This window comes from Athene noctua, chromosome 25 (assembly GCF_965140245.1).
Source record: "Athene noctua chromosome 25, bAthNoc1.hap1.1, whole genome shotgun sequence".
In the NCBI taxonomy this organism is placed as follows: domain Eukaryota; kingdom Metazoa; phylum Chordata; class Aves; order Strigiformes; family Strigidae; genus Athene; species Athene noctua.
This window is the reverse complement of record NC_134061.1, coordinates 8,463,559-8,488,164: the sequence shown is the minus strand read 5'-3', so window position 1 is coordinate 8,488,164 and position 24,606 is coordinate 8,463,559. Positions and strand designations below refer to the sequence as shown.

At 44.6% G+C, this 24,606-nt stretch overlaps 1 protein-coding gene across 3 annotated transcripts; it reads right to left on the bottom strand.

The window, feature by feature from the left end:
* Window positions 1–745: 745 nt before the first annotated feature.
* Window positions 746–22,773, bottom strand: LOC141970364 (radial spoke head protein 3 homolog B-like). 3 transcript variants are annotated; one of them, XM_074926913.1, is made up of 8 exons: window positions 22,614–22,773; window positions 21,390–21,431; window positions 20,611–20,695; window positions 20,454–20,507; window positions 19,860–20,001; window positions 18,834–18,981; window positions 17,777–17,923; window positions 746–1,029 (listed from the first exon to the last, which is right to left on the bottom strand). In XM_074926913.1, exons 3-7 carry the CDS (start codon window positions 20,671–20,673, stop codon window positions 17,791–17,793), a joined length of 540 nt encoding a protein of 179 aa, XP_074783014.1. In that variant the 5' UTR covers window positions 20,674–20,695; window positions 21,390–21,431; window positions 22,614–22,773; the 3' UTR covers window positions 746–1,029; window positions 17,777–17,790. The 3 variants fall into 3 exon arrangements, with proteins under 3 accessions (XP_074783014.1, XP_074783016.1, XP_074783015.1); XM_074926915.1 differs by lacking the exon at window positions 17,777–17,923; XM_074926914.1 differs by lacking the exon at window positions 20,454–20,507.
* Between the last annotated feature and the right edge of the window lie 1,833 nt (window positions 22,774–24,606).

The following is a 24,606-nucleotide window of genomic DNA, read 5'->3' as shown; positions in this document are numbered from 1 at the left end:
ACTCTTTATCAGGAGGTGTAGGGATAGGACAGGGGGTGATGGCTTTAAACTGTAAGGGGGGAGATTTAGATTAGATATAGGAAGAAATTCTTCCCTGTGAGGGGGGTGAGGCCCTGGCCCAGGCTGCCCAGAGCAGCTGTGGCTGCCCCCTCCCTGGCAGGGTTCAAGGCCAGGTTGGACGGGGCTTTGGGCAACCTGGGCTGGTGGAAGGTGTCCCTGCCCGGGGCAGGGGGGTTGGAACTAGAGGATCTTTAAGGTCCTGTCCAACGCAAACCATTCTATGGTACTATGGTTACATCATTTGTGACAGCCTCTAAAAAGAACTATCTCTGTTTCACTTTCTTACTTGCTACTATTGAGTTTTCTGAAATGGCAGAGGCAATACACTTTATCCTCTAAAACACTTTATCCGTGGTTTTGAACAATTAGCTTAGTGCAGATTTTAGTTTGTTTCTGCTTGTGGTCTCTCAATGACTCAATATAGAAAATACAGCCCAACAACAAGAACAATCATTAGGGGAAATTCTTTCAACTGACAATTATTTTCACCAAAAGCTTACCTCAACTTTATGAATCATTTGTGACCACTTATACTTAAGTAGGACATATTAAAATTTAATGGATTTCAAAGCAAAGAGCCAGCAATAGGTTTGTGCACACCAAGGTACTAATGTGTTGATCCTAACTGTACTTAGATGAGGCAAGTTGGAATTGCAATGCTGTCAACTTAATTTCACAGTACAACAAATTAATGAATCCCAAATCTCAAGTGGGATTTCTTTTTTATTCATTATGCATGACATTTTCCTCTTTAAATTATTCATTTTTTTAAAAAAAGTTATTGCTTTTGTCTTCTTAACCTTTGTACTCCTTCCCTCTGTGGCTTTTGCCAGCTGTAATATTAATTTAGGAGGAGAGATTTTCTAAACAGCATAATAAAAACCTTTTCACAACCCTGCACACAGATGTGTCTTATTACACTTCCATCTTATTTTGCTCCTCTTCATAATACTGGAATCTCAGAATGTCCTGAAAAAAAAAAAAAAAAAAAAAAAATCTATGTTCTTTCTATCAGTGCCTTTGTTTCAATTAAAAAAAAAAACCACCCAAAAACCAAACCAAAACTAATTCCTGTGCTTTACCATTGTTTTTGTAATCCCTGAAAATTAGCCCCTTGGAAAACTAACATTTGAGTCCAGCAGGGTGATGAAATTTGACTGAATTCATTAAAATTAAATACCACCTCAGACATTCTTCCTCATTCTTTTCCCATGTCGAAAATTCAGACTTCCATTTTAAAATGTGTTCCCCTGAACCATGCATAATGACATAACAAAAGGCCACAATGCAAGCTGGCTCACCGCACTCTATTACTCTGTAACCTGTGTTTTAACAGTAAAACACCTTAAAAACAACTGTACATAGGAGCTACGACACAAGACTGCAAGGCATATTTGAATTTTATTTATACACAGGTGTTACCGGCTCATGGTAGGACCTTGGGAAAGCCACTTAATTTCTCTATAGTTCAATTTTCTTTTCCTCAGAAATAAGTTACCAAAGTTAATACAACAACAAAAATGTAAGTTTTAAAGAGTAAATAAAGGAATGAAGTTACAAAGATTAAAAATTCACATCAGAGCGCCAAACATTCAATGTTTCTGGCTCCACCAAGCTGTTCTTAAGCTTCAGCTTGAGCAACCACAAAATCTTGTTGATGTAAGCGCTCCCAAAATTCTCCCTAATGATTTGCTACTCCCTTTCCTTTTCACTCAATCAGCTTTATGGGGCAAGGGACATACTGTAGTCTCAAAAATAGAACACAAATAATTAGTTTAAAATGTTTGATATATTAATATTTGCTTATTTCTTGGCTTTTATATTAAGATAGAACTGTTCATCATGAACGGTCAATAAATTTCTGCAAAAAAATGTTAACCGTGGAGAACTAGAAATCACATTAAAGTTGCACAAGTGTATCATGTTCCATTACACGCCATATCACGTCTCATTATTACCCGGCATGACACAACGCAACAGAAGTGCATGACAGTGCTGAGGCCTGCAAGAGTTATGACAACTCCTTTGTTCTTATTATCATTCTTACGTAACTATCATCTGCAATTAGACGGAGAGAAGAGTTATGTTTAAACTGGCACAACATCTCAGCTGTGCAGAGCTGCACAAACTGGATACAGAAATACACAACGATCACCCTGTTTATGGATTTAGTCTCCATTATGGCTTTGTCAAACCTTGCTAACATCTCATCACCCAAGAGAACCCCACTACTGCCACAGGATTTTCTCTGCCGTTACAGTTTTGGGCCACCCAGATTGACAGCTGACCACGAAAAGGGTCTTCCTACCCTTCTACTGCTACCTCTTACTGTCAGTCATTGAGCCCCTTGAGTGGCTAGCGATAGTGTTACTTGCTCCAGGCATCACAGTGAAGGAACCGTGCGTATAGTTGCATGGACATCAAAAGGCACAGTATGGAGAAGGAAGCCAGTGAAGCATAATGTAGAGAAATGCAAAAAATAGTTGAGGAAAAACAGAGAAAACCAAACAAATCAGAGCCATACCGGCAGACTTACTAGGAGGAAGAACTACAAAAAGAAGATTAAAAGTACACATTTTACCAAATGTTTGTTTGTCTTAAGGCAGTATGAAAACTACGGGTGATGTGAAAAAACTGATACAGTGACGATGGATCTGTTTTGGTTTCAGTGTAAGTAGTACCCAGATAAAGGTTGTTCTATGGCAAGTTATATATGGGAACCCCAGCTTCCCACAGGCAAGAGAGAAAAAAAATATGTACTCGTTTAAATGCAAACATGCATTAACCTTCAAATCTGATATACACATCTATAAGTTTTGAGCACTTGAGAAAATAAATGTTAATGAATGTGGTAATTTAGTGATATATAGCCATACTTCATATATATATATATATATATATATATATAAACCAAATTTAGCCAGCACACGTAAGAAAAATCTTTTCTGTTTAAATGCAGAGTTCAGGGTTTTTTATATCATCTCATACAGTAAAAAAACACTTTTTCACTCTTAGTAAACAACCGGCTTCCTGGGGGAATCGGTCTTTCAAGGTACTTTATTGATCAACACGTATGACTTAAAGGAAGCTAGAAAAGATGAGTTAGAGTTTTCATTGCAACAGTTAAAGTGAGTTCATGTCAATTACTTTTTGAAGGGCCTGAGCCAACAAATCCACAGGAGTGAACTGGCATGCAATGTTGTATGTGTGCTTTAAAAGCTCCTGGTATGTTTAAGAAAAAGTCCCCAGCAAACTGACTTTCAATGAAATAGGGACCTTTATTAACGTTAAGATTCCTCAGATCACACCCATTGCCTCTAGACACTTTTATAAATGCTACTGTCTCATAAAATAGTGCAAACAGGTAACAAACACTAGGAAAAAGATGGGTAAAATGCTGAATCTAGTTCAGTCAGTGACAATTTCCACAGACCGCAGTGGACTACCAGTTCCACCAATCAGACTGACCAACCTTCAGGTGTACAGAATCCTTGCAAGTACTTGCAGCAAGCTTTGTGAACAAAACTTTATTTTCCCTTTTCCTTACAGAGATTTAATAAGCATTGTTGAAAAACTTTATAAACAACCAATATATTTAAACTAAAATAAGAAAAAATATCTAAAAGCATTATTGTAAGGGTTACTAAAGGGCAAAAAGTAGTTTAGTATTTTATTGCTACAGAAAACATATGGAAAATATCTTAAGGGAGAATCGCACTTCATAATGGACCAGTCTTCTGTGGAGATAAACACTGGACAAGTGTCACGTCTATAAGAAAAAAATATATTGGCAATTTCCATGCATATCTCTACACCAGCAAGGGGGCTATACAAAGCTGTCAAGGCACCATGATCTCAGGCCCACAATACTTAAGTTACAGGAAAGTTTTCAAACCAAGATCTGTGAGCCTCCCGTGATTTTCAGAATATCTGCTGGTAGTTCAGAAGCGTTGTCTAGTGTCCTCAGTGCTGACTTCTGTGCCCTCTTCAGGCTGCTAAATTACTTTGGAATAATTTTAAACTACACAGTTCTAACTTCTCCAGGCAAAAAATTACTATGGTTGTTACTGAGATAACATCACCGTAACAGATGGGAATCTGTGTGAGTACACATGGCAGGCATCACATTTCACAAGACATTCTGTGTTAAAGTCCGCAGTACGAAGTTTGAGAATACCTGAGTTATACTGCTTGTTCCTTTCCCCTAAGGACCAATAACGTATTGATAATTAACAGTGTCAGGATTTGCAACAGTAAAATCTTATTTTTTCAGATCAAACAATTACTAGTGCTTCTTAACAGTACACTCTCTGTGTACCAAGAATTTTGCAGCAATGTTTATATCTAACATATATATAAAAAAATTAATATTTCTCTTCCAGTAATTCAAATCCACATATTTTTCCAGTTATTCCTGACATTCTCCTCAAGTTTAGTAGCATGTAAACAGAGAGTTCCTTAAGGAATATGACACATTCTGTTGCATCTCAGTTTTCCAGTTAAGACCACAGCTTCAAAACGAGTGATTTGCACTCACAGATATAGGATTTCAAAAAGAGGCTCTTACAAGATCATGCAAGAAAAAAAAATAGCTACCATATAAGCTATCAAGAGATACTGTTCGACTTTGTCCAAAGTGTTTAAGAGTTCAGATAAGCTTTGTTACTGATACTCTGGATACAATAACACTAACTCAACACATAGGAGAAAACTAGATGGGCAGTTGGCTTGAATTCTAGCTCTGCCTTCATATAAATCTTAAATATTACACTTACAGAAAACTATTTGCACGTCCTATTTCCTGGATGCAAAATATTCCTCCTTTTCCTTGTAATTTTAGTTCTGAAGATTCAGTTGACCTGAGGTGATGTCTGTCTGACATCCACATTTTTCAGTGATGCAGTACCCAGTAACTGGTTTTCAGGTTAAATAGTAGTTTTCTCTACTGCTCCAGTTATATTCAACTAAGTCAGTCATGCTAAAGCACAATACAAAGATCTCCTAACCAAACAAAGGAAAAAAATAATTACTGAAATCCAATTAAAAAGAAAAAAAGAGGGGGAAAAAAATAGAAGAAAAACGATGGTTTAAAGAAAAATAAAATCCTAATTTAAAATTAAAAAGTCTTGCTTGAACAAAGTGTTGAACTGATACAGGCGCCATTTGCACACTAGGAAGTACCACAGGAAAAGCAGGATCCCATTCCAGTCAAAGAGTGGCTGAGAGACCCAAAATATGGGTGAGGCAACAGTGCAAACAGAGCTCACATCAGACTGACACCTCCACAAGTCTCCAAACAGCCACAACTGACACTGTTAGGTTTTCAAAGCAATCCTGAAAAACACACAGGTATTATAAGAGACCTTTAAAAGCTACAGAATTAATTCACTGCAGGTCATCAGGATTTATGCTATAACTTCTCACACCCACTAAACTCAATACATGACAACCTGGGTGGTCTACAGCACCTTTCCCTGCACTTCCCTGGCACTGACACACACTTTGGGTTGGCACCACTCCCTACGCCCTCGATGCTCCTCTCATCCAACCCTTCACGTATTGCCAAAGGCAACACAGTACATGACATAGCCTGACATGTCTTATAGTTAGAATCATATCTAACCAATGACTGATTAACTTTTAATCATCCTTATAAGAACATTTTACATACTGGAAAACTATCATGTCCCTCCTAAACTTCCTTTTTCCCTCAGAAGAAACAAAAAGCAAAATTATTTCAATCATTTATCATTTTTGTTCTCTTCTCTGAACTCTATTCAATCTAAGTTTTTCTTAAATTGCGTTACCCTGTAGTTTCAACTGAATCTCTCTCATGAAGAATAGAAAGAAATTATTATATCTCCTCATTAAAAGTCATATGACTACATCCCAAAGTTGGAATTCACCTTTAAAGGGATCATATTGCTGACTTTTATTCAGTTGTTGGGCCGCTATAGCTCCCAGGAGACTATCCTATGGCAACAGTGCTTAAGGAAATCTTTCTTAATTTTGAGTTTGTCCAGTTCTTACTTGCTACAGTTCTTTGCTCTTGTCTCAATGGAACACCATCTCACCAACTTCAGATCCTTCCTCTAATTTATCAAGATCAGAGTTACTACTTTTAATGTGCTTGAAACTACTGCTAACCACAATTTTAACATTTATGCTCCATATTCCATCACTGAAGCCACTGAAGAAAATAATGAACCAAGCCAGACTCAGCAGAGACCACGGCATACCTCTAACATATACTCCTGGATTAACTACAAATAATGATAACTATTTTCTGAAGGCGTCATTCAAATAGTTGCACACTTAAAGATAATCATCAGCTTTTCAATGTGGCTTCAGGCAATTTCGCTAAATTTCAGGGCTCCTATCCTGAACATATTAAATACAGCTTCTAGAAATCCAGCTTACTGTTATAGTGCTGCAATGCCAGAAGAGTCCTAGGCACTATCAAACAGTTTTTTTAAAGTTGGCTGCTACAGAGAAAGGAGTTTCCACCATTAAGAAGAAGAACTGGCTTAAGAAAAAATGGCACTGAACAAAATCCTCAAGCTAATGACAGCCACACCAAACAACTACGGGACCATCTCTGGCTTGGAGCTTTAACATCCTGAAGAACTTTCCCCTACATTTACAACCAATATTTAACCATATATCCTGACATCAATTCAATTCTCACCATCTCCATGTATATTTCTACCTCATTTTCCTCTACCTATTCCTGTTCCCTCCTTTAAGGACTGGGAGAAGTTGTTCCTCTATTTTATAGGCATTATTGAAGAGCTCCTTACTCAACACATTTATATACTTACAACAGCATATAGCTATTCTGCATACTGGTTTCCCTTGATAAGACATCATTCTTTCTGAACAGGTATTTTTGGTTGGAATCAAGTGTGAAGCAAATTTCTTGATTATCCCCACTGTCTGCACTGGGGAGTGGTCTTGGGCACATGAACTTGTTTCTTTTGGGTTAATCTAACCAGGCAGATGAATCGCAGGAACACACCTAAAGAGCTCTGACTGCTAATGGAGGATCAGCACATCAGAGAGGAACAGAGCTGGTTCAGACCCCCTCTGAAACACACAGATGATGCTGTCAGCCTCACGTCGCTCTGCAGACCTGCTTCTAGCAGACCACACTGCCTGCCAGTGTAGAGGTAGCCACGCCAGAGATAACCCAAACAGGGGACAAGACAAACATGTTTAAAAAGCGTAAGTCAAGTCTTATTTTCCCAGAAAAGTTCCCAGTTTTCTCCAGTCTGTCCAAAGACAAACCTGCACACAGTTTCAAAGCATATAGCATGTCCCGCTAGAGACGAACTACTTAAACACTCTGCTATTCTAAGCATTTGGCAGAAGCATTTACCTCTAGTGAGCCTGTCCTGAAAAGGAAGATGAAATTTCTTATTTTTAAATTCATCCATACTTTTTCAAAAAGCATATTCTCTCAACACGTCGTGGTTTGAGCTCAGAGGGGAATTCAGTACTACACAGTTGCTCACTCCCCCCTTACCCCCCAGCACTGGGAAGAAGAAAGAAAAAGGCTCAGGAATTGAGATAAGGATGGGGAGGGATGAGTCATCCATTATGGTCATGGGCTAAAGACAAACTCATTAAGGGAGGGAAAAAATAACACAAATGCGACGGGCGGAGGAAGCAAGCAGCCAATTCAATGTGAATGATAGAGCAAGCTTCAACTTTATTGACAGAAATCACCCCTTATATAAGCACTCTACAATAATCATGCATACTACTCACAAATCTATTGGATACATGTAAAAAGCTATATTATAATATCCCAGCCCCCTGTGGCATCTCAGACATGTCACAACATCTTCCCTCTTCTGGCCTGCCTCCTTTCCCAAGGTTGTTTTTACCATCAAGGCCATTGTGTACCTCAGTTTCTCTCTTTGTTAACATAACAGTCTGTTGTTTGGCATAACTGTACCCTGGGTTTATTCCTTTGTTTCCCCCAGATGGCTGCAATCAGCTTCTGCAGAGACCCATGGCCTTGCTCTCTGCAAGCCGTTCTCCAACAATTCCCCCTTTTTCTTTTTATGCAGGCTGCACAAGCATAAATTTACTAATATTTGTCATTATACAACTATATGCTATTTTAATAATTACTACAATCAATAGTACTATTCCTAATCACCGCAATCCTTCCTGTAACAGACCTTGTAGCCATAGGGACAGACCAAACACAGATTGTAACCATTTGTCTCAAGGATTGACAACCACTTGTGGTTTTTGTAAACGTTGCTTCATCCATTGTAATTGGTTTTGAATTAATTGACTGTGGTCAGATAGATTAAAACAACACATCCCATCAAAATCTTTACATCCATGCCCCTGGGCAAGCAAAAGAAAGTGTATGGCAGCTCGACTCTGTAATACAGCACACCTTAAACTGTCGAAGGTACCTTATCGAGTACAGAGCATCCCACATACTATCGAAGAGCAATCACATGAAAGCAAACAAACTATGATTGGTTCTATACTACTGTCCACAAGCCTTCACGCCCTCTATGGTTGGTCCCGTTATGGTGTTCACACGTAGTTCTTCTGTTAGGCAAACATCTTATTTCCCACAGTCCAGCATCCTTATTTCTTTGCTACTCACACAGTTTCTCATCCTCTCGGCCTTGCCGGTGTTCTTCCCAACAGCTACAGCCTGATGACAGTGATGCCACTCAGTCTGGATCACTCATAACATGTCCGTTGTTTCCCAGGCAATCCACAGATCCCCCTTTTTGTTTTTGAGTGATCCAGACCCCTTTTATTGTTCAGTCCATCGTTCTCATAAAACACTTCTACACACAGGTTAATATCATTAAAAGGATTACAATGACAATTTGAACTGTTATTCAATGTAAAAACAAAAGAATTTTTAACCATCTAATAATTGGTAACCTTTTAGTCAAATCATTATTAAACCCTCTTCCTTCTTCAAGACGCAAATTTATTGTAGAAACATCACTACAAAACCTAGTGCTATTCACCGGTACTGCTGAAGGAGTCACATCTTGCCATCTCAACCAGATTGTCTGATTATACCAACCATAATGACCAATACAAATGGCATACCAAACCTGAGATGGGTCGGCAGCAGTTGCTAAGCCCAGGCAAAATGCCTACTGTCCTGATTGATCTTTCCCTGCCACCTTGGCACACTCTGCAGTTTCTTATCTATCTTATGAGGCCTGTTCTTCATTAAAGCTTAGCTGTTTGTCAGGAGCTGTGTGAGGCCGATGCCTTCCAGCCCTCCCTTTTCTTTGTTTTGCTGCGGCACCTGCAAGGCTTGTTTGAGAGCTGTATCAATTAAGGGTTAGACAAACTTCAAAACACAGCATACTTAGAATAGTTCTAATTAAAAAGAGTAGACTAATTTCACTATCCATATTTAAGGGATATGACTAAATAGTACAAAAATAAACAGTAAGGAAAATACGGTACTAACATTCAGATCCGCAATTGCTGGGGAACCCTGGATACAGCGAGAATTTAGAGTGCCCTTCCTCACAAACTGGAAACCCTACGCGATGCGTCCATCCGTAGGTGAGGCATCTAAAGTCGCTGCAAGCAGGTCCAGCCTTTAAAGTAACAGGCCAAAATAACTGGCAACTTTCTTTGAGCGGAAACATCTGATTTCATCCTCCTGTTGGGTTCCACCTGGAGCTTGGCCAGTACTCCAGGGGGAAAACCAAGGGAGTTTCTAAATAAGGTTAAACACTTGAGCTCTTAATTCTTAATATTACTAAACAAAGCAAGTGGAATACATACATTCTTACAGCATCTTATTATTAACTATATTTTATCTAAACTACATTTTGCACAAGTGACTAGTAAGCCTAGATATTTCATAAAGGAGTTACAATTACTGTTAGCATTTTCTCCCAGAAGAATTGGCAACTGTAGTGTAGCTTGTCCTGTTGAAGTAGCAAACATTACTCAGACATTCTGCTTAAATGATCAGTCGAAGAGACCGCAAACTGTCGGCACAGGGGCACTCACAGCACCCACAGCTGGATCCTGAGTGCTGGCTGCCTCTCACCCTCAGGTGTGGTTGCACACACCTTGCTGGTGACCATTGGAGACTGAGACCTGTGGAGACACAAGCACAACCTCTTCCCCAGGTTATTAAAGAAAATGGTCCTTCCCAGTTACCCCTTTCTAGGTTTTTGTTAACACTTGAGCTTTGCTCTGGACATCTTGTTGATCTGGTATCTGTGATGAAAAATGACACAATATTGGTGACACCTGTAACACAGGGGAGATGTTTAAAAGGTTTGAAGAGATGGAGTCTGTCTGGTATTCAGGGCAAGTTGCAGTGATGTTTTTAGCTTGATACCTTGATAAAGAAAACTGGTTTTGTATTGCTCTGACATTCTGGTGGAAAAATGCATGCGTTTTACAGCAGAGCAAATGGTTGACCTGGAGCCAAACTCTCTCCCCCCTTTTGTTTTTGCAAAAGCACTTTCAAGGTCTGGTGCGCTCTTTCTACAATGGTTTGTCCTGTGGGGGAATGCAGTGTACTTGCGATGCTTATTAGCTATATGGTGAAGATCTTGTTTTGCTCTCTCTGTAAGTACTTTGGGTGATGTCAGTGAAGGATCTTTTCACAAAATATCAAAAAGGCTATGCAGATCATCATGAGTTAGGCCCACGACGGCTGTATCTAATTTATGGTTCCTAACAGTGTCTGTAAATCTTTTAAAGTCTTAATAACAGTTTTAAGTTGTTGCAGGACAATACACACAGGTGATTCGGTTCACAAGGTTAGTGTCAGGGTGGGTTTCAGGGTGGGTTGTGCTACAGTGGTGATTAAGACAAATTTGATCCAATTTGAGTTCTTCATTGAGTCATACAGTTATGACCCCAAAATGCAATAGGGGTTTTCCAATATAAATGGATGAATATTTGCTACCCAATTTTCTGGGCCTCTTACATGAATGAGATCCTTGCTTTAAATTGTTACAGCATGACACCAACCCTGAAAAGCATTTGAGGTACCAGGGCTAACAGCCAGTCTGCTCACAGATATTATGGTCACATTTGCAGCAGTATCTAAAATGCATGTCAGCTCGACAGATTTTTTAGCTTTAACGAGAGTACATTTTACCAGAAGTTAACCTTGTGTTACTGTTTTAGTCCAAAAATATTTAAGGGGTACCTGCTGATCCAAATCCTGAGTAATTGCAGCTTCTTTAACAAGCTGAACAATTTTTTACTTTTTTTTTTTTTGTTACTGAACATAGGGGTACGGACCATAATTTTGATTTTTCTCTTCATAATCAGCATCTACGACCCCTGGTAAAACAAACAACCCCTGTAAGGTTGCAGATGACCTTTTGACAATATTTTCATTAGGCAGATGGTACAGAGGTGCACTCTCCCCGCAGAGTATGCACCTAAATTCAAAACAACAATCAACACAGAATTACTGCCTCCTGCTAGAGGAGGTATTTTACCTGTAACAGTTAGAACACTGAGCCCAAACAAACCGCAGCGCCGATGCCCCAGCGGGCGGGCACTAGGACCCTGCAGTTCCTGGCCGGCCGCTTCCCTGGCCAGAGAACTCCGTGGCTGCAGCGGGCCGCGTCTCACACACACACACACACACAGAGAAAGGAGCTCCTGACACTCATCATTCACAACATAAAATGACAAATATTACAAATACGAAGATTCCATTAAGAACATATTAAAGCCTGTGCTGCATAACCCTGTCGCCTGTGCTGCCGGGGGGGGGGGGGGTGTGCTGAGAGCGCAGTGCCGGGCTCAGCCGCAGGCGGCCGCTCCGCGGGGGGGTCGGGGAGGCCCCGGGCCGCCGCCGCCAGCTCCGAACGCCGAGCCCAGAGATCCACACGCTCGTTGTTTCAGATAGAATACTGTCCCGGCGTGAATGCCGGTTTTTCTTCTTAAAAGTGTTAGCCAATTTCTAGGGGGCCAATCGATATCCCTGAGCCATCGCCTCAAGTACAGCTGTTGTAGTCTGAGTTTTTGCAGCCCGTTCTTATTAATGCTTACATCTTTAATAACAGAAAAATGCCGTTCTTCCCAACGTGGCTGATGACTCGGCTCATAGCTTACACGAGTAAGAATTTTTCTTGCCGTGTCCATATTCCCTTGCACCAAAGTTATTTCGCCTCACTTTTACGGTTTTTTCGCCTCACTTTTATCTACAGATCATCCCCAATTAAGGGAGGATACAGACCAGACAGTTCAGATTCTTTTTCAGGATTTACAGCATCAGAGTCTAAAAGATTATCACACCATTCTGCTTCTTCAAACAATAAATTTGGCTCTTTAAAGTGTCCCTTAGCCTTGCCCAGACCAATCAGCGCGGCTAAGTTTTTTATCGGACTTACTCCCCGCTTTTCTAAAAAGCAAAAAGCTTGAGGGCTACCTCTTGTTCCATTGTCCTGCCCGGGCAGACTTGTTTTGATTCCTTTTCCTGTATCGTAGCTTGACGACCTTCAGCAGTATCTGATCAGTAGCTAACGACCAGTGCTGGCTTTTCCTAGGTTTCCCCAAATTCAGCCTTCATTATGGCCTTTCCTGGATATACCACTTCGGCCTATTCCTCAGTAGCCCTCTCGGTCCGCAATATCTCCTGAAGCAATATTGTGGATCCGCTGCTCCAATGTCAGACTTACAAATCCCGGCGCTTCAGGAGACGGCACACATCTCCTGCACCAGGCAGTGACCTTCTCGCCTTCCTGCTCCGAAAATCCGTTCCGTCGCTTCCCGGGTTCCGTTCGGTGGAAAAGCAGGGTTCGGGTAACCCTGTTCGGTGCGCCACTTGCGACGGGCGGAGGAAGCAAGCAGCCAATTCAATGTGAATGATAGAGCAAGCTTCAACTTTATTGACAGAAATCACACCTTATATAAGCACTCTACAATAATCATGCATACTACTCACAAATCTATTGGATACATGTAAAAAGCTATATTATAATATCCCAGCCCCCTGTGGCATCTCAGACATGTCACAACATCTTCCCTCTTCTGGCCTGCCTCCTTTCCCAAGGTTGTTTTTACCATCAAGGCCATTGTGTACCTCAGTTTCTCTCTTTGTTAACATAACAGTCTGTTGTTTGGCATAACTGTACCCTGGGTTTATTCCTTTGTTTCCCCCAGATGGCTGCAATCAGCTTCTGCAGAGACCCATGGCCTTGCTCTCTGCAAGCCGTTCTCCAACACACAAATTTAATATAGACACTAACAACACATAGCAAAGTAGGACCGTGCGAAGGATCACCACATCCTGGAAACACCTTCCCCACCCCTCCCTTTTAGTACAAAGGACTAAAGTAACTGTGTTTCACGTTAATGCTCACAGTAATACAGACACTTTAGAATGACTTTAACTCTGTTGCAGACAACTGGACAAAACTCTGTTGCAGATAACTGGACAAAAATTTCTCAAGTTGGACTGAAATTCCCTCAGAAGGAGGATCATGAAGTGTGGGCATCTTGGAGAAAAAGCCACTTACAGGTGGGCTCAAGAGTGCGGTATAACAACGTCATTTGATATGATCAAAACTGTAACTGCCCAGTACCCCAATGTGCCAACATACTCACAGTCACCTGGTGCCAAATGTGAAAGGGCAACTGGGGAGAGGAGAACAGCCAGGACAAATTTGACAAGTAGATTATACTGGACATTCACCCCACGACTGAGGGTGTAGATCTGTACTGCTGTAGATACACATTCTGGATATGTGATCGCCCATCCTTGTAAGCAAGCTACTCATCATTGTACTACCTGTACTGCAGACAAAATAACTTTGTACTACAGAATTCCTTCACAGATTCAAACTGACAATGGGTCTCGTTTTCAAAACGGGAAACTGCTCATTCATCATCATCCTGCCAATCTCTGCACACCAGGGCACGCTACGACCTTGGTAATGTCTGTGCGAGTTAAGCACAGGGGGGTCGCAGCCCGCCTGCCAGCTCCTCCACACAGGGCAGCAAACCAGTCCTGCCCATTTGAACTCTTTCCACCCGCTCCAGAAAATGGAACCAGTGGGGACTGCCTGGACAGAGCACAGTGGACATGGCTCCATCCCAACACCCCTGCGTTCGCGAGCTGTCTGGATTAGCACTTCACACATGATAAGAAGAAATCTTACAGAAATCTTTCATGAAAGGCTCACTTAGATAGATGAGTATGATATTTTTTAAGTTTGCATACATTTTAGTGATATAAAAGGTTGGGCAAGGGTATTTAAGAAAAAAAGCATCACAGGTAATACTGTCTCCTTCCTACAAAAAATAAGATCATGGTCTGGAAAGGCACCTGCTGAGCTGACAGTTTATTATAAAGAGAAAACAGTGATAAGAGCAAAAGTATAAGGGTAACTGGTTAGAAGTACTGCTGTTAACTAACATACACACAGCTGTGTCCTCCACTTCAGCCAATGCCTTTTCTGGCTTACCTGACTGTACCTCCCACACTTGTTAGGAAGAAACAACAAAAAAATACCAGTTGGCTGATCTGTCATATTCACAATTTTTGTTCTCCAGCTTCATGGGGCCCAGAGGCACAGTCAGGCCCTTCCAACAGCCTTTAAATAATCCAATAATCACATGTGGCTCTCAACTGCTTCATGAGCGTTGGGCTATCTGCTTGATTACTGACTTTCTATGGATCACAGCTTTTATTTCCCAAGCTCTGGCATATACAGGGAAAACTGCTCTTGTTTTGCTGAGGTCAGCACTAGGTAGGTGTACTAAGAAAATCTTCTTGTCTGGAAAAACCCACCCTAAAGTGAGGATTTTTTTTCCAGTCTATCTCTCAAAGGCAAATGTCCCAAACCATCTCCAGGTCTCACGCCGCAGCCACAACTGTGTGTGATGACTTCATCCGAGGGGCTGGAAATAAGCTTCCAACATGCTCTGAACAGCTAGTCGGTGGGAGCATCTCTCACCTGAGAACATCTGGGCACCATCCCATGCACAGACACCCCCAGCCAGTGGCTGCAGACATACCAGGAACCCCATTTTTGCCGTCATTCCCATGAGGGCAGATGCTGCTGCAGCTCCCATCATCCCCAATGGGGCAGATAAACCTTCAGGCGCACAATCTCTCTGAAATCCTTCACAGAGCTGACAGTGATGGGTACATCTTGCACCAGAGTGCCCAGGACTGGGAAAAGGCCTTGTCAACCCATGTCTTCAGAACCTTAGAGTGGAGGAGACATCCAGCAACCACCCTGACCATCCAGCAACTCTGGGCAACCGCTCTGAGGATCAGCTGTGTTCGGATTTAACCCAACATTTCCCCAGCCTCACCAAGTCCCAGTGTCGGGGTCAGCCCCTAATCCTCTGTGCCTCTGGTTCAACCCAGCCCAGATACCCCTCAGCCTGACTTCAAAGCTGTACAACCCAGCTCTCGCAAGGGGTGATCCCAGGGGCCTGGTTTCATCACCTCTAACCAACTCCACACCAGTACAACACCCCTGATGATCAGACCCAAGTCACCACGGCTGTAACCAAATCAGAGCCTCATGCAAGTTTTCCACTCCCAGGCAGACGCCCGCCCACCTGTGCTCCCTCATCAGACAGAGCTGTTAATCACAGCTCAGCTGACTGCACAGCACAGTGAGCTGGGAACTCAGGCACCTGGCAAAGATGCTATCAGGGGAGGCATGAAGCAAAGCTTCCAGTGTGAGTCTCCATCAGTTGTTCAAACCTGCCGGGTGAGGAGACTTCCAGCTCAAAACCAGACAGACGACTTTGGGGAAGAACTGCAGTGTGGACCCTGCTTCCCTGCCTTTAGATCTAAACTTGATTTTACTCTTTCCCCTCAATTTATACTGCTGGTTGTCTGATCTAAACTAATTCTTCATCCTGATTTTTGCTCATCTAGATAACTACTCTTCTCCCTTTGGAGGAAGGTTTGTTATCAAGTAGACAAAATTTAGCTCATAAAGCAGTTTTCTGATACCATCTAAATAATGTCATTTTGGTAGTAATGGGAACTGCATTAATGCAAATTATGAGCACTGCAGTTCTCAAAATAAATACAGAATGTGACTTGTGTATGCTGCGAAACCAACAACCAGTCAAGCTCTTCTCTAAACACAGACACTACAAACTAATTCCTGAGAGTGGTTGAGAGCCATCATGTAGATTCTGCATATCACCATCCTCTGAGCTTGGGTGTTTCTTAATTGTTTTCAATTCATGGATTTGTAGAGCAGCCACAAGCAGATGTTGGAACAGACAAAAGAGCATTACAAGTATTTTTATTTCCTGCTTTATAGACCTTGAGGAGATTCTTCATACAGAAATTAGCCCAACCTATATATTTTTCTGTGCTTCCCTACACAGTTTGAGCTGTTCTAACGCCACCTTAAAACTGGCTCCCATCGATTGTCTCTCCTCAGCCTGAAATGACCTTTGCCAGGGGGAATGCATGTTCACAGAGTAGAAGGGAACACTCTGGGCAACTTATCTTCCTCTTCAATCAAAAAGGCTCTTTCGATCAGAGACAGAAAGATGCTGCTCTGCTACACCAACCTCATCAGGAACATTGAGAGTGGAGGTTCAAGAAATGGAGAGTCATATAACATGACACTCAACTTGCCTATGACAGCTTTATAAAGCGGACGCGTAAATCCACCTATGGACTTCTCCTACTTAGAACAGATACTTATCTTTTCTAAGGAAGCACATAGTGTCACCTTGGAAGATTTTTCCTATAGCTGGCACTACTATTTGTTCTGCTTGAAGGGAAAATGATGGCAATATATTTCAAGCGCCTTGGGGAAGCGATATACACCTTGCAGTGGCTGGAGGCTGGATTTATGAAAGGATACCAGGCCTCCATCAACAAAGGGAGATTTTTGGAAGCAGCACTCGCCCTGTCTGCCACCTCACTTCGGTGATCCCTGACTCAACCAGTAAAGCTTCTTAGCTGCGGGAAACACTTGTTCCTGGGCATGCCTAGGAGCAGGCCGGCTTTAAAAGTGCTGAATATCTTGGCACCTGGCTCCTCTCTAGAGGTCGGGGTGAGTGTTTCACACTACACCAAGGACATCGGGGTCTACACAGAAGCAGCCCAAGGAAAGGTCCCTTCTGCTGTCTGCTTCACTGGGGAAGGGAACCACCTGGGATTTGCAGGGCCACGTTTAGCTTTGAACTGAGAGGAGGCTGCACATCATCTCCCCATCACATCACCTGGGACACACAAAGCACCCAGCAGTAAGAACCAGATGAAGAAACGACGTTCCCAGCGTCTCGGCTTACTGTGGCCCTCTCCAGCTCCTCTGTAAATCCACCCCCTTTAGGACACCTGCCTATCGTCACTACCCGCTGCTACATGGTAGGATCCCAACAAGCCTGAATTTCCCACAGCTCCCGCCTCCATCAGGAGACCCCCTACACAACCCCTACAGCCAACGCACCTGAGAAAACTAAGCTCTACCATCTAAAGTTCTGGGCAAAGTTGGGCTACATCTATCTAGTTGCTCTTCCATTTCTGTTTGTTTTATTTTCTTCATTGTGGTTTATTTATTGGAACAGGGACTGGGCATGCATTTCTCCCTTCTCCTAGCTACAACTGTAAAGGAATAAAAAAGTTTCCTTTTAGCATGTAATACCATAGAACGGGACTTTCAAGTCTGTTTTATGGCTATTCTGCCTGTTACATTGATACAGTCACATATGAAAAAGCAAAAACAACACAAACCTCTCTCAGCAGGGTCATAAGAACAGTCGCTCACAAATGATGTACAAGGTCGAGTCAAAAAGCTCAGCCAAGACCTGCACAGTAAATGCCCAAGCTACTGTCTTTGCAGAGGGCCTGCAGTGGTGTCTGCCAGCCTTCACACAGCTCCTGACAAGAGAATGCCACCTGTCAAACATTCAGACTTCAGCTGCCACTTCTCTGGTCTGTAAGAACGACTCAGCAAACACCACAGTGACCAAGGACATCAGTATATGCACCACCTGGTCCCTCCAGCCTCTACTTCTGCAAAAAGCATTCACAGGAGAAAGTGCTGGAAAGCAGGTGCGTTCGCGTTCAACCTGGGCAGCAGTAAAACCCCATGGGCTGGAGGGGAACTTCCTCCTCAAGTTACTAGTTTTCTTTTTGGGAAATCTGAAAGGCAAGTGTCTTGTGACTGGCCAGACTAAGCCTCTCCTGCTGCCTCAGCATGCCCTGATCTCCACACATGTGGCTTTACTGGGATTGCAAATGAAGGTGACAGCCGTGGGGCAAGCGGAAGGCGCTCCAGCATTTTCTGCACTTTCCAGCATTCCAATTTTCTACCCTGTTTGTTATAATAAACAGGATCTCCTGTTATAATCTTATAAGGCAACAGTGAAAAAACAAACGTGTAAGGGTGAGTTATAATAATAATAATATTATTAGTTTACCTTTCCAGCTTACTGCTGATGGGGAATAACTCCTATCATCCACTGACTACTTGGAAATCATGGCTGCATTGCGCTGACACTTAGGTTATAAGGTAGGAGGATGATTTTTTAAATTTCAGAGCCTTGCAAGTATTTGTTTAGGGCATTACCATCATGAACATGGCTAAGCTAACTCCTTGACTCACAACTGTATGAGGTACAGAAAAAGCTTGCTCCCAGGCTTGTCGTCTTGATGAGCCATCTAACAAGGTAAAGTCCCAGAGCACAGCTGCTTCAAAGAAAGCAGTCTGCTGCCTCTGCTTTGCCCCAAAAACTGCAGATATGGGTTGTTCTGCTACAGGGTTTGAGAGTCTGGCTTTGCCTCATACCTCTCTCCACCTTCAGCTTGCCGGGCCACAGCTCCTCCTTCTTCTGCCGGGCTGCAGAGCAAAGAGGGTGGTCGCTCAAGGTGCACGTCTGCCTGACACACCATCTCCATCTTTATTCCGTGGTCCCCAGGCTCATCTGAACACAACTCTGGAAAGCAAAGGCATAAGGAATGACACGTGTTGGGGTCTGCTGATCTTTTAAAAGTCATGATTCTGTTGATTCAGTAGGACAAACTACACCCCAAGGCTGTGCCGCAGAATGACTCCTGTGAAGTAAGATGGCAAAAACCTACACCCCAACTGAAGAGGGACACAGTTGTGTGTGTCAATCCTCTGATGCAAGCCCTGCTGCCCTCCTCAGGAAGGACTCCTGGCAGCAGGCAGCACTCAGCAGATGGCAGACGTCACAGCCCAGAGCTCTGGGTCTCACCATGAAGAACACACACGTTCTCTTCCTAACCCTGCCAGAAGAGCCCTGGAGGTGACAGCACTGAAATGTGGCACTTGGTCTGAATTGTACGTGTCTCCTACAGGAGAGCTGAGAGACCTTGCTCAGAAAAGAAGAGCTACAGAGAATGACACACAGCCTGTACTAGTCAGGCGGTAAGAGAACAAAACTTCCACCACAGACCACCTAGTTCTAGGTGAAATGCTGTGCCAACGGAGAGGAGCCTCAGTGCTGCTGGGCAGCAGGCTCAGCAGGGCCCAGCAGTGGCCCCGGTCACAAACCTCAGTCCACATCTGATGAGCATCTGGAAAAAACAAAGAAAGAAGCCCTGGCTTGTGTGCCAGGATGTGCACTGAAACCTGAAGAAAGGACAATTAACCTCTGGAAAAGGTCAAACTAATTTACCCTGTTTGTTAACGCTCAAAGCGGTGAATTCCACAGTGTTATAAGGGCAATAGCTACAGAACCACCAACCAAGGCAATGCTTCCTAACTGCACCACGAACTGCCTGTTCCAGGTGTATCTGGAGTGATGGGCTTTGAGTTGGACATGAAATTAAGACCTTTACAGCATTCTACCTGTCTGCACACCAGTATGTGCTCTGCCATCCTCAGGCTCAGGTGCTTTTGGCTCCAGCTGCTCCTGCACTCGCTGCTTGGCCAGGGCTCTCCTGAGGTGGTCTCTGTGCCTTGGAGTCTGAGGACAGTGATGTGGGATACTCTGGGCAGGCAGGAGAGAAAAAAAAAATCCATCCCAGATTACCTTCTGTATGTAATTGGTACTCCTTCTGCCTGAAGGCAAGCGAAGATGATCGCCTCTCACCCCACAGACTCGCAGTTCAGGAGGGAGTCGTGGGCTCCGTGCACCATGGGGGTGTTTGCTCCCCAGGCCTGTGCTGCACCCAGCTCCTTGGGACCGGCCCCACAGGGCCCTGCCCCAGCACCCCTCTCGGCTGCCGCATGGGCCAGAACAGCCACAGCCGGGCACAGGGCACCAGCGTGAGCACAGGGAACACAGCCTGCCCCTCTGTGCTCGCACCCCGGCACTGGAGGTTTCCACCCCAACTCCTCCAGGGAGGAAGAGGCCTGTGTCCCGATGGCTTCCCATCCCAGAAAGGCCGACCCTCCCGCCCATACACAATGCCAAGGAGGAGAAATGTAGCCACTGCTCACTTTTGCCTGGCACTGAAGCAAAGCCTTGATGGTCTGGGCAGTTAACATCACTGGCTAGAAAAGAGAACAAAGGCCAAGTGGGAGAAACTCCTCTGATGGTCTGTGATAGAAAGCGGAGTCACTCCCTTGACCCAGCTGGAACAATAAAGACACTTACAGATCCACCGAGGCCCAAGATGTTCATGAGGACACGAATCGAGGGCAATGGGGTCACCGGCATTTCCTGGGCTCTGCTCCTCTGCCTGTGCACAGGGAATGGACAAAGGAAGAGCTCTGTATCACTGAACCTGGCTTTGCTCTCTCCCCTGCCAGCCCCTCCACCACCATTTAGATCAGAAGTAGTCCAGGCACAGAAGGAGCAAGTGGTGGCAGCCGGATCAGCTCGGTGTTACTTTACCAATGCAAGGCTGAGCAACTCAGCCAGCGCTGCCCCAGCAGTGGGGGTAACTCTCGAGATACCTTTCAGCTCAGCTGGATGTGCAGGTTTAACCCCTGCCGGGATCGGAGAGCACGTTGCCGTTGCCCCTCCCCCACCCGCGGCCGGTCAGGCTGGAAGTGAGGCACAGACCCGGGTAAAGTAACAAGGAATTTAATACAACAGAGTGATAGAACAATCTGAACAACAACAGTAGCAATGATAACAACAATGAACAGCAATAACAGTGAACAAGACAAACAATATACAGAGAAATACCGCTAGGTGGTCAAGGAGCAAGCCCGCTGTGTGTAAGCGACCCCCAAAACCAGAAGCGAAAGTAAAAAGGCTCGGCCCCTGGACCTGACGTCAGCATGGTATGAATAACCCGGCTGGAGATCCCTTCCCCCTCTCTCTCTGCTGGGGAAAAACTTGACTCTATCCTAGCTGAACCAAGACACTGGAGCATCCCGCTGACAGCCACACTGGCGCCAGAGGTTTGCTACTGCAGCGGGGCTTACCTGAGGACGGCGTCCAGCCAGAGCTCTTTCCTCTCTTGCGAGCTGCAGAGACAGGAGAACCAGTATCACACCGCACTGCCACCAACCATAGGTCGGGCTCTTTTAACCCCCGGCAGTGGGAAAACCCAGACCTCTGGGGTCAGGTTCGCTTCTCAAGGTGCAAAACAGTTTTCTGACAGAAGCAGAAGGCATCCCGATGATGCCTCTGCTTCCCCCCACTCCCAAGGGCCCCTCTCTGCAGCTGTGCTCCAGTCCCAGCAGCTGGAGCACACGGACTGCAGGCTGTTTCTCCCCAGAGCAGCCGGGAGGGGGGCAGGAGGCAGGGACCAGGGCCTCAGGCCACTCCGACACCAGCAGGACCTGGCCAAAAAAGCAGCTCTCCCCTTGTTCTTGTGCCTTCCCAAAAAGAGGCTCCCACTGCGCCCATGAGCTTAGGGACTGACAGGGTCTGAGAAGGGTGAGCAGGAAAAAGCAAGTCTTTCTGCTCTCCTGGACAGATGGAGAACGGAGAAGGTCAAAGCCAAGGAGGCTCTGCTCCTCACCGAGCCGTGTCCCTCCAGGAGCCCCTTGTGATCCTGAACTCTGCAGCCTTTGGGACCCCCTGGGCTGAGGAGCACTGTCGCAGACACGGGGCTTCTCCAGAGCGGGGAGTGACAGCCCAGCTCTGCCAGAACTGCACCTGGGGCTTCCTGGGACCAAACGGGATCGGCTGTCCACACAGCCCCCCCTCAGCCCACGCCCTGCCTCACCCTTTGACAGTGCACAGCTTGTGCAAAGGCTGTGTCCAGAGGGTAGAGGGCCGGCTCGGAAAATAAGCTGAGCTGCAAAACACTGCACAAGCAAAGCAGTGCCTCTGCTTCCCGCCCCACTCTGTGACATGAGCCAGAGGAGCCAGCTGGGCTCTGAGGGAGAGCACTGGCTCAGACAGCACAACACCTGGGTGACATGTCACCACCACTCACCCCGAAATGACTGTTGGAGAATGGCTTGTGGAGCAAGGCCATGGGTCTGTGCAGGAGCTGATTGCAGCCACCTGAGGTAAACAGAGGAAAAAACCCAGGGTACAGTTATGCTAACAAGGAAGGAGATTCAGGGCTCAGTTATGCTAACAAGGACTGTTATGATAGCAAAGAGAGAAACTGAGGTACGCAATGGCCTTGAGTGTGATGGAAAACAACCTTGGGAAAGTAAGCAAGTCAAAGGAAGGAAAATGTTGAAACATACCTGAAATACCACCAGGGGTTGGGATATTATAATGTGACCTTTTAGATGTATCCAATAGATTTGTGAGTAGTGTATTGTAGAGTGCTTATATAAGGTGTGATTTCTTTCAAAAAAGTTGAAGCTTGCTCTATCATTCACATTGAATCGGCTGCTTGCTTCCTCCGTCCTCTGCAAGTGGCGCACCGAACAGGGTTACCTGATCCCTGCTTTTCCACCGAATGGAATGCGGGAAGCAGTGGACGGACTCGGAGCAGGAAGGCGACAAGGTCACTGCCGAAAGGCAGTAGACGTGTGCCATCTCCAAAGCGCCAGGATCGTAACACTGACATCGGGGCAGCTGATCCACACTACTGCTTCAGGAGATATTGCGAACCGAGAAGGGCTACCCCAGAAAGGCCGCAGTGGGATAACCAGGAAAGGCCACAAGGAATTACAGAATTAAGGCTGAATTTGGGGAAACCTAGGAAAAGCCAGCACTGGTCGTTAGCTACTTGATTGGATGTTACAGAAGGTCGTCAAGCTACACGATACAGAAAAGGAAATTAAGGAAATCTGCCTGGGCAGTAACATGGAACGAGAGGTATCCCTACAACTTTTACAGCGCTTTTTAGAAAAGTGGGGAGTAGGTCTGTTAAAAGATTTAGCCGCGCTGATTGCTCTAGGCAAGGCTAAGGGGCACTTTACCGAGCCAGATTTATTGTTTGAGGAGTCAGAATGGTGCGATTTTGGGGATACATTATGGAATATGGTAATAGATGAGGATAAAGCGGGAAAAAAGTTAATGAAGTCGTGGCGGGAGATGGCTAATGCTATTAAACAACATAAAGCAGAACAGAAAATAGCTGCGGCCGCTACTGTAAGGTTGGAGGGAACAGATAAAAATGCAGGGCGCATTACAGCGGCCACAGACTATTTCTCGCCCCCCCCATCTGGTATTCCTGTGCCGGTGGTGCGGCCAAAACATCCGCTGCAAGCGGAGCCGGAGACGCTGGAGCTGTTGGGGCCACAAAATCCGCGGATGGCCCCCTCGGCAACTATAGCCCCCATGGCACTGGAGCCGTTGGAGCCGCCGGGGCCGCAAATTCCGCGGGCGGCCCCCTCGGTTCCCTCAGCTCTGATGGCACCGGAACAGAATTGTGAGGACGAAAATGGGGAGGTTGCACTGCCCGATACAGAGCCAATAGCCGAAAGAAAAACTCCTCTCTCATCCATGCGAATAAATTGGGATGAAATTGCCCGCCATGCATTATCAGAAAATCAGTTTGATGTACTTAGATCTTGATCCAGCTCATGCCTTGCCTGTTACGTATGAAATGGATGGTGCGGGAGGTATGGCTGGTCATCATGAACCCCTTGATTGGAAACTTTTAAGTCAGCTGCATAACACGGTTGATGAGTCGGGGCTTCATGGTGAACCAACTAGACAAATGTTAATTTATATTTGGGGTCGTGGGTTGCTGTGTCCTGAAGATATAAAATGTGTTATGCGGCTAATTTTAAGTCAGTCACAATTGCTGTTATGGCAGGCTCACTGGCAGCGTGCCTGTGAAATATCTGTACATCAGCTGCGACCACCAAATGATCCCTTGGCTCAAATTACTGTGGAGCAATTAATGGGTACAGGTCAATTTTTTTCAGTGGAATTACAGATGCAAACAGGACCTCGAATTTTGCTGGAGTCTATGAGACTTGCTAGGGAAGCACTCAATCGCACAAAAGTTAATCCTCCATCTCCATCATACATGTCAATTAAGCAGGGGTGAGATGAATCTTTTGCTGCCTTCGCAGATCGAATTACAGCAGCTATTAACCAGGCAGATGTCCAAGAATGGATGAAGGGCACACTATTACGCCAGTGTCCACTGGAAAACTGTAATTCGTCTACAAAGGGGTTTCTAGTTACTTTGCCAGCTGATGTTGGCATAGAAGACATGCTAGAGCGTATGAGCCGGGTCCCTACTGGGCCCCAGGCATTTTTGGTAGATGCCATAAC

Coding starts and splice junctions, on each gene's coding strand:
- LOC141970364 (XM_074926913.1), bottom strand. CDS start 20,673: ATGCCGGTGACCCCATTGCCCTCGATTCGTGTCCTCATGAACATCTTG. Junction 20,508..20,610: donor TCTTGGGCCTCGGTGGATCT/GTAAGTGTCTTT, acceptor TCTCTTTTCTAG/CCAGTGATGTTAACTGCCCA. Junction 17,924..18,833: donor CAAGCTGAAGGTGGAGAGAG/GTATGAGGCAAA, acceptor TTCTCTTGTCAG/GAGCTGTGTGAAGGCTGGCA.